General features: G+C 49.9%; 1 protein-coding gene across 1 annotated transcript; it reads left to right on the top strand.

The window, feature by feature from the left end:
- Positions 1–763: 763 nt before the first annotated feature.
- LOC134434399 (UDP-N-acetylglucosamine transferase subunit ALG13 homolog) lies at positions 764–3132 on the top strand. The gene is made up of 5 exons (XM_063183061.1): positions 764–834; positions 1245–1420; positions 1598–1733; positions 2676–2688; positions 3034–3132. Exons 1-5 carry the CDS (start codon positions 764–766, stop codon positions 3130–3132), a joined length of 495 nt encoding a protein of 164 aa, XP_063039131.1.
- The last annotated feature ends 6898 nt before the right edge of the window (positions 3133–10030 follow it).

Genomic DNA, 10030 nt, shown 5'->3' with positions numbered 1-10030 from the left:
TTTGTAGCAAATTATGCATTGTGTTACACTTACTAATAAGGAACAAAACTGCCAACTCTGTTTGTGCAACTGTTCAGGGGTCATTCTTACTCTTCAGTGAACACATTTAACACATCTAATATTCATAACTGTGTTAGCACATTTAATATTCATGAGTTTGGGGTAGAAGTTAAAGTGTTACTCCCCCAGTAAGTGTTGTGGGAGGCTTGGGCCGGTGTCAGTCTGTAAAGGGAGGGTGGCTGGGGCCCTGCTCTGGCAATGGCACTTCTGAACACACCCACACAGGCCGTCCGCGAGTTATGTGCGTCCCCAAGGCTGAAATAACACGTGCAGGCCAAAACTTTTCGAATCCCTTTTCCAAATTTATTTTTTACCTCTTCTCCTTGAAAATCTAAAACCCTGGAACAGCCTTGGCTACCCCTCAAAACGCTGCTGGACAGTGGGCTCATTAGAGCAGCCACCATCGCTGCTGGTGCGGTACTGTGAGGGAGAACCTCACGGCGCAGTGGCACCAGCCCCGCCGAAACGGGCGGACGGGAAAAACCCATGAAGAGAAGACACGGTAGGGGACAGGGAGGGACAAGGAGGGACAAGGAAGGAAAAGAAGGGGCAGGAGGGTCAGGGAGGAACAAGGAGGGACAGGGAGGGAAGGAGGCATTCCCACCTGCCCCGTCCCTCCCCTTAGCCCGGCCGCCATTTCGGGAGCTCTGCGGGGGGGCGCGGTGCCCCCTGGCGGCCTCACAGCCGTCCCGTCCCGGTGGCCATGAAGTCCACGTTCGTCACCGTGAGCACCACCAGCTTCGATGAGCTGATCGCCGCGGCCCGCTCCCCGCCTCCCCGCCCGCGCTGCAGGTCAGTCGGCCGAGACACCGACACCGGCCCTGGCCCGGGCCTGCCCTCCCGGGGCTGGCGCCTGTGCGCCGCGGGCTGCCCTGCCCTCCCTGCCACATCCCGGCAGCAGTGCCGGGGCGCCTGAGGGCGCCGTGGCGGTTCGGGGGTGCCCGGCGGAGAAGCATGAAGTGTTGCTTGAGGAAGGGGAGGGACGGCCTGTGGGACGGGGAGGGGGGGGTGATACCGGGGCCGGGGCCGTCTGGAGCTGGGCACAGCCCTCACACAGCCTCTCTATCCCCGCCTCATCCCCTTCGTTCCACCTCCGTCATCCCCCCTTTCTTCTCCATCTCTCTCTCCGTCCCCCCTCCCCACCATCTTCTCCGCCCCCCTTATCGCCTCCATCCCCCGGTGCTGTGCCCGCAGGCGCTGCAGAGCCGCGGGTACCAGAAGCTGGTGCTGCAGGCGGGCTGGGGCTCGCTGCCGCAGCCGCAGCCCAGCAGCAGCCCGGCCGCGGCGGTGGAAGCGTTCCGGTTCAAGGACTCGCTGGCTGAGGAGCTGCAGAGCGCAGACCTGGTCATCAGCCACACACGTACAGCCCGGCTGCTTCTGGGGCTGCGGGAGCTCCGTGGGATGAGGTCTCTCCAGCCCGGGGTGAGCTGGCTGGGAGTGCTGAGCTCCACAGCTGGGTTGTTCAAGAGGCTCCCCTCTTTCAGCAGCGAGTAGGGGGATATTTGATCTCTCACCATGTTTTCTGTTCCTCTTGTAGGTGCTGGTAGCTGGCTGGAGACTCTAGAGAATGGAAAACCACTAATAGTAGTAATAAATGACAAGCTGATGAACCATCAGCTTGAGCTGGCCAAACAGCTGCACAGAGATGGCTGTGTCCTCTACTGTAACTGCAGGTATGGAGCTGCTGGGGCTGTTCCTGCTGGGCAAGAGCATTCAGTCCATGTGACTGCACAGCTGAGAACGCAACAAGGTAATTTACATCCTTCTCTGTCATCTCCATCTGGATATTACATTTTCCAGAGTGAATAGACTAACACTATGTAGAAATTTACCACACTTACCAAGCTTTTTTACCACGATAATTATTTTATTACCACTTATAAATATTTTTTTTCATTTGAGGTAACATATATTTAGATTAAAAAAGAAAAACACTTCAATTCAGGGGATTAATAAAGCAGATATAGATATTATCTGGTTAGTAACTTTAAATACCCCTGTCTTTCAGGTACTCATTCAGGCTGCCCTTTTAACCAAACTTCCTAAATCCACCATACCATCTGACAAGTAGTTTCACAGATCCACTGCCTGTCACTTTAGGAGCAAAATTTAAACTAAACTAACAAAAACACACAAAAAACCCCCTACCCCACAAGCAAACAATGTGTGAAAAAATCCCACCATCACCAAAACTCCTAGCTCCTTTTTTTAGAGTTCATCCTGACTCCTGTTGGGTTTATTTCTCCTCCTGGTTTTGACTGTATCTTACTGTTTTCTCTTTACTCATGATTGACTCCACTCTAAAAATAAAAGATGACTTTTAAACTGAAGGCAGAAAAAATGTAACGCCCTTTACTTAGTCTGCATCTTGTTCCTTTGCCTTGCAAGCAGAGTTTCCTATGTTTCAGACGAGCTTTCTGAACAGACCAGGCCTGGCATTCATTTAAATTGAGCAAGTTTCCTAAACTTATTATCTTGGTGCTTCTGTCAGCTTTGGAATATTTATTTCTTAGTGTTGGGCAGTGCCAAGCATTCGAGCCTTATTTGCAGCCTGATACTAGCAAGTGACAGATTGATGTAGCTGTTCTTTCTGACCCTTTCTGTGATCAGGGGAGAACTCTTCCATGTGTTCAAATAGGATGGATTTCCTCTTATGGTTTATGGAGCAGAGCCTCAGATCTTGCTCAGTCTCCCAGCACTGCGACCACAGAAGATTAAAAAGTGTCAAAGTTGAGTTTGTCTCAGAAAGCTGATGGAAGTGTGTTCTCAGCAAGGCTCCCTACCAGCCAGTGCTGGCTGGGGCCTGCTGCTCTGGGCATTCTCTTCCTTTCCATACATATCCTTATTTAATATTTCCATGCTAAAGAATTATGTATGGATGCATAGAAAGAAAATTATATTTAAAATTTTCCCATGAGATGGCTATTTCTTTAATTTTTGCTTTTGGTCTGTTTTTACTGCACTCTTGTGGAGACAATGCAGTCAATGAACTTGTCAGCTTTGAAACCTTTTCCTCCTGGACAGCCAGAAAAGTTTGCTTCATTCTTGAATAAAGTTCTTGGGTTACAATAAACAAAACAGAGAAATAAAAAAGTTAGAACAAAATGTGTCATCTCCTCCACTTAAGATCTGCAGCTGGGCCAAACACTCAAAGAAAATTTCATTTAATATTAACTGATATTAGTGTCAAACTCATTCAGCTTTATGCATAAAAGAGTACAATGCCAATAAGGAGGGAGTATGAACTGTCCTGCGGCATGGACAGACATATTTCTGTCATAAAAGCTGCACTGGAATGGGAATTCCACCGATGAGGACAAGTTAAACTACTTCTTTACAGGCATGGCATATGCCTTCTGGTCTCTTGACCTTTTTTGCTAAACACAGGTGGAAATGTGAAATACAACGCTGTGTTTTGTGTCAGGTACAAACAGGCGACGTGTATTTGTGAATGAGAAATGGGTGGACCCACACAATGGGCGAGCTGTGAATTCTATTAATAAGTGAGGAAAATAAAGCATGGAAAAAGGCCTTTGAACCTATCTTTGGTTTGCAATTAACGCTGGTTGATTTAGGAGCATTGGAATTAAGGTGTTAAGGATAAGGCTTTTTGCTTGCATTGAATCCATAAAGAGCTCTGCAATAATAATCTTTTGAAGCATAATTTTAGAATATTACTTGTATCCTTGAAACTATAGCTTTGGAATATATAAAAAGGAAATATGCTTATCTCACGCCTTATTGAAGCAGAGAAAAACAGCTTGAGAAGGGAAGATGAACATCACCTGAAGCGTTATGAACAAAAATTCTGCCAATTTTTTTTGGGAGAAAAAGCTTACCATGGTTGCTGCTGGGCTGCTGCTTGTGTTATGGTAATTATGGGTCGTTGTCGTTAATAGTTGGTTTTGTATCAGTAAAAACTCTAGCTGGGGCCAAGTTAATGGCCTTTCTCTGAGACAGTGAAGGGTGGGGACCTCCCAAACAGTGAGGAGAAGAGACTTTGGGGGGGGGGGATATGCAAAATAACTCCAGGACCAGCATGCCATGAGAAGCTACTGCTTCTAGCTTGCTAAAAAAGACCTCAAAACAACAAGCCACCTAAGAGCTGAGAGATTGGAATGATGTCTGGACGTCAGGAACGGAGCCCTGAGCCTGCAGAGATGCTGAACACCGTCGCATTCCCTCTCACCCTGAGCACGGGAGTCGTCCCGATGCCGGGGGCAGGCCAAGAGAGGTGGCAGGATTAACATTGGAAGGGGTCACCACGCCCTAAAGGCTCCCACGAGGACCGGACCCCCCAGCTCTGCCCCTAGTGGACAAAGCTGCGCATATCCTCCTCCTCCAAGTCACCTGGGGAGAGGCGACGGGAAGCTGTAGCCCCTTCCGAGCTGCCCAATCCTGAGCTGATCACTTTTAATAAAGGCACTAAAAGGAGAAAAAGTCTCCTGCCCTGTTTATTTTAGCTTGGGCGCTCGTCCGCAATAACCACGCCAGAAGAGGGTACCAGGACTGGCCATGTTGGACCTCCAGGACAGCTGGCTATCAGGACCAGAGAGATCGGCTCAGGACCAGCGACACAGAGGAGCACTGGAGCACCAGACTGGTGAAAAATCCGGTGGCAGAAGTGGGAGACGTGCGCATGTGTGTGTGAGTGAGACGAGGGCTGGCAGCCGGACCTTCGGAGCAAGAGCGGACCTCTTGGTACCACATTTCCGAACGTTCGCGAGAAAGCCAGCCGGGAACAGGGGAAAGTGAGTGGAATTAGGGTGAGTGAGTCGTCTCCTAAGGGGGAAAAAAAAGGGCCCCCCCTCTCTGGGCATGCGGAGGGAATAGTTGTATGAGTGGAACGCACGAAAAGTAAGTCCTGACAGAGGGAAGTCAGGCAGATTGTAAGTCCCGAGAAGGATTCGGGTAGCTCACAAGCCCTGCAGGCAAAGTAAGTCCTGACAAAGGAGTCAGGCACAAACCCCAGCGAAGGAGGCTGCGCGTTGTTTTTAAGTCCTGATACGGTGAAGCCTAAAAATTGGCGGGTTAGGCAAACTAAAAATCAGGCAGCAGTTTTTCCTGACTGAGGGAGTCAGGCACAACCCGGATTCTTAGGCTGACGTTTCATGTGTTCAAGTCCTGATAGATGTAAGATCTGATGTTGGGAAAGTTGGGCAATCAAGAGATCGGGCAGTTGTTTCAGTATAAAGTCCTGAGCATCATGCAGAAATTTGAAGTTTGGTGGAGGAGGCTGAAGCTCCTCAAACGAGGTTTATTTTTTTTAATTACCTGTCAGTAGAGGCACCTTTGGGATTTTTTACTGTTGAGACCTGAAAAATGGGAGGGTGTAATAGTAAAAAGACCGGCAAGAGACTGAGGAATATACCTTCCAATAGTCCCTTAAGAGAACTGTTGGAGAGATGGGGTTCTATAGAGGCCACAGAGGGATTAGATAAAATGAAAATGATCCACTACTGTGTAGAAGTGTGGCCGGAATTAGAGGTGCAAGGAGGATGACCTTGGTGTGGGACAAAGGACATGTGGATGTGCCAACAACTAAATCATCTGACAGCTCGAGGAGATACTTATCCTGAGCAATTACTGTATGTATCTTGCTGGTTAAAGAACGCTATTGGGGATGAAGGGGTGCGAATTTGTAAGGTACAGAAGAAGAAGAAGTAGATTTTTTTAGGTCCTGCTTAGGTTATTTTAATCTGTTCATAAATTGACATGTGCAAATTCCAGCTGACACAGAATCCAAGTACCTCCTCATGCAGTTTGAATAGACATGAAAATCAAGACCCTTCATGGCTGACAATCAATCAGACTCTCCCTACCCCCACCCCACCATTTCCCCCATCCAAGCCCTGGCACTCAGAGCAGCCTTGTGCAAATCTGTGCTCCCTCCAGCCCAGGCTGCATCTGCAGCTTTCAGCTACTTGGCTCCAACACCCACCTGCTTTCCTTGGAGAAGGAGTTGTCCGAGACACAGAGGGATGTTCATTTAATCTCAGCCAACAAAGCCAAGGGAAGGCACAGCTCCATCAAATGCAAAAGTCATTCCTGCGGTGGAAATTACATCTACTTTCCACAGACATTCTCAGAGCAATGGAAAACACCTTCTGTGCCCAGCACAGATCCCAAGGTCCCCCCAAACCCTTCCTGCCCCAATTCTGCCCAGATTTGCTCTTTGCACACACGAGTCACACGCTGAAGTCAGGAGCTCCCTCCATGCCCAGGGGGAGGAAAAGAGAGAAAGGGGATGAAGAGCTCTCCTGTGCAGAGACCAAAGTCCAAGTGCAGCCCATGCAGTGGGAATCATAACTCATCCGGTTTGTGTCCTTTGGGCTCAGGGACTGATGACACTCAGAGGCACAGAAAGGTTTCTTGTAAACAAACAGAACCTGATCATTTGAACAGTTTAATAACCATCACAGCTCTTCTCTCAGCTCTCTGGGATGTCCCAGCAGCCTGTGACATGTCCCCTATCCCCCAGGGATTTCTGTACAAGAACAGCTTTAGATCAGGAAAAAAGAAAAGAACAATTCTGTGATAAATACAAACTGAATTGAGGTGATGATTATTTTTATATTTATAATATATAAACTTGGAAATCTTGGTCAACTTCTTGCACCTCAAAGCATTAAACCAGTCAATTGAGAGGTACTTGAATGACCAGAAAGGACCTAGAGGAGAAAATCTGGGAGCAGCAGGAAGTAGAAAGATCCAGCTGCTCTAAATGAAAAGATGGTCTTAGAAATGGCCATTAAAACAGGAGAGCAGGAAACACCTGATGGAAGAGTGAGATTAAATAATAAACTGAATAATGCTGACACAAGTATATGAGAAGACCAGTGTTTCTTCTTCTGCCATCAGTATGCTTCCAGGGAATCCCTGTTCGTACTAGGAAAATTTTGCCATTTCTCAAAAGTACTCAAATACCCACATAAAAAAGATTTGCTTGTATCTTATGATATAAGCAGGTATTAAAACCTGTGCCCCTTTCCAGGCAGACATCAGTTGTGTGCCTATGAACAAGCAGTGCCACTTGTGCCCTGAGGTTCCCAGCTGGGATTGGATCTCTCCGAGAGCACCCGAAGGAGAGCAGAGATCCTTGCAAGCTGCAGGTCCCAGACAGCCCCGCAGGGTTACTCTTCCATCAACATCTGCTCTGCTTCAGTCTGAAACAGGGCCCAGCATGGTGCGGGGATCATCAGAGAGCTGAGGTGTGTGCTGAAATTCAATGCCCTCACCATCGCACAGCAGCCCTGCATTTCCCTCCTGCAGCCTTGGTCTCCAGCACAGCCATGGAGGCTTTTTGGGCTCTGGACGGTTGCCGCAGCCCCCAAGGGCAGCTGAGCTCTGCCTTTGGGACAGTCTGGCCTGGCCAGCACAGGCCATGCTCAGCAATTGCTTGTGTGTGCCTGACCTTGCTGTCAGCCCCGGCAGCGGCTGCGTGGCCCCTTTGTGGCCCTGTGCTGGCCCAGCCATGGTGGCCCAGCCCCTGTGCAGGCCCAGCCCAGGCCACGAGCATTGCGGCTGGGAACGGCCCCTGTGCCGTGGTGCCCACAGCAGCCTTGGGGCTCTGTGCCCCATGGCCTCCCTGCTGGGCAGCCTCTGCCAGCTCCTGCAGAGCCCGGGGCATCTGTGGGCCTGCACAGACAATGTAATGGGTTAAAACTTTAAGTTTGTTCATCAAAGCTGACAAAGTAATTCCAGTAAGACTGTTGCATCACCTCTAGTTTGTCTAAGTAAATTTCCAGACTTTAAAGGATAAGGAAGATGAAACCAAAAGACAATAGGTTTCACAAACAGTTGTTTATCTGTTAGTAAACTGTTAATATGGGTGGGGGGTTTGCTATGATTGATAACACAGTATCAGCTTATCCACTCAGTAAACCTAGGATTCCAGGAACTCAGCAGATTGAGCCTAAGAATTCCAGGAATCAGAGAAAGGAAAATTACCAACCTTCATCTTCAGACCCCAGCAGGTGGACTATGACCACCTAAACACAAAAGAAGAATACGCAGAGTACTACACATCAGCCTGGAAGTAGGACTGTATAAGAACTCCACGGAAAATCAGATGAGTGCGGCAGTGGTAGAGCGGAGACTCTCCTGTCGCCCAGCGCGCCCAGGACGCTGACTTTGCCTATTATCACTTGCTCTATCAATTAATAAATTTAATTTTATTTGGACTTATTAGTGGGTAATTCATTCCCCACCGCAACTAACCTATAACAGACAGCCCTGCCTCGTGCTCTCCAGATCTTTGGGCCAGCAGAGAGGCAGCCAGGGCTGGCCATGGCCGGGAACAGGTCCTGAGCCCTGCAGGAGGATGGAGCTGGGCCACAGCCAAACTCAGCCCAGGCCAAAGCTAGGCTCATCAGCCTGGGCTGCCAAGGGCTGGGCACAGAGGCTGGGGCTGACAAATGTCCTGGGCCCCCTCCCTGCTCTGTCCATGCCACCAAGGGCACAGAGCAGCCTCCTCTCTGGAGCACTTGCCTGTTTGCAATGCTTTGCACAGGCGCTGCCCCTGCCCCACAAGGCCTGGCCTGAGTCCTGCCCCTGCACGCTCAGCCAGGCTGAGACGGACACTGATGGTTTCTGGGCCAGGCTCCAAGAGCTCCCTGCAAGCTCTGCCAGCTGCCCTGAGCTCTGGGCAGCACCAAGGGCCTCTCCCCAGCCCAGCCCAGCCAGCTCTGGCCCCACAGCTCTGCTCAGGCCTGGCTGCTCTGGGCACTGCCCCACGGCCTCAGCCCCTGGCAAGGGCACAGCAGCAGCTGCAGCTGCCACAGGACTCAGCCCCAGCCATGGGGGAAGGTGCTTGGCCAAGGCCAAAGGAGGCTCCCTGGCTGCCCTGCTCCCCTCGGGCTGAGGTGCTGAGAGCTCTGCAGCCCCTGCTGCCATCCCATCTGCCCAGGGCAGCACAAGAGCCCCGGCCTTGGGGCCCTCAAGAGCTGCTCCTGCTCCAGGCCCAGGGCCCATGCCAAAGCTGGGCAGCCACAAAGCTGTGCCCATTTCTGTTCATTGTTGCTCTGATGGGGATGGACCTTCATCCACTAGGAGGTTGCTGATCAGTTTTCGTACTCTGGAGGCCTCTTCTTTCTTGAGCTCTTCAGTTCACAAATTCACTGAAAAAGGCTCATAAACATTTGTTCAAAACAGACAAACAAGAAAAGCCCATGGGAATAATTTAAATTTTCAGTTCTTACTCAAAATGCTCAAACTAGAAGAGCCCTGGAAATAATTTATATTTTCAATTCTTCTGTGGTTAATCAGACATTTCAGAAGTGCATTTAAATTGAATATACTGTATTGAAACAATGCAGAGAACATTGTTTTATCCAGTTTTCTTTTCCTGTTTATACATTGATATCAGCAATCCCCAATTGATATGGATCCCCAGCATCTTCTGATGCAGTCTGAACAGATATGAAAATCAAAGCCCTCCGTGGCTGACAATCAAGAACACTTTTTCCCCATCCCATCCCATCATTTCCCTCACCCAATCCCTGGCACTCCTATGGATCAGGAATGGTGTGGCCAGCAGGAGCAGGGCAGGGATTCTTCCCCTGTGCTCAGCACTGGTTGGGCAGCATCTCGAGTGCTGTTTGCAGTTCTGGGCCCTCCAATTGAGGAAGGACATGGAGGGGCTGGAGCGTGTTCAGAGAAGGGCAACAAGGCTGGTGAGGTGTCTGGAGCACAAGTCCTGTGAGGAGCAGCTGAGGGAGCTGGGGTTGTTTATCCTGGAGAAGAGGAGGCTCAAGGGAGACCTCATCACTCTCTACAACTCCCTGACAGGAGGGTGCAGCCAGGTGGGGGTCAGGAATTTTTCCCATGAAACAGTGACAGGACAAGAGGACACAGCCAAAAGCTGCACCGAACCAGGGGAAGTTTAGCTGGACATTAGGAAATATTCTTCACAGAAAGGGTGTTTGGGCATTGGAATGGGCTGCTCAGGGAGGTGGCTGAGTCACTGTCC

This window comes from Melospiza melodia, unplaced genomic scaffold, assembly GCF_035770615.1.
Source record: "Melospiza melodia melodia isolate bMelMel2 unplaced genomic scaffold, bMelMel2.pri scaffold_35, whole genome shotgun sequence".
Taxonomy (NCBI): domain Eukaryota; kingdom Metazoa; phylum Chordata; class Aves; order Passeriformes; family Passerellidae; genus Melospiza; species Melospiza melodia.
Note: the sequence above shows the minus strand (reverse complement) of the source record. Positions and strands in the feature narration are given on the sequence as shown.

Excerpts from the sequence above, each read along its gene's own strand:
- LOC134434399 (XM_063183061.1), top strand. The coding sequence starts at position 764 with ATGAAGTCCACGTTCGTCACCGTGAGCACCACCAGCTTCGATGAGCTG. Across the intron at positions 835-1,244 it reads GCCGCGGCCCGCTCCCCGCC|GTGCCCGCAGGCGCTGCAGA; the intron begins TCCCCGCCCGCG and ends TCCCCCGGTGCT. Across the intron at positions 1,421-1,597 it reads CCTGGTCATCAGCCACACAC|GTGCTGGTAGCTGGCTGGAG; the intron begins GTACAGCCCGGC and ends TTCCTCTTGTAG.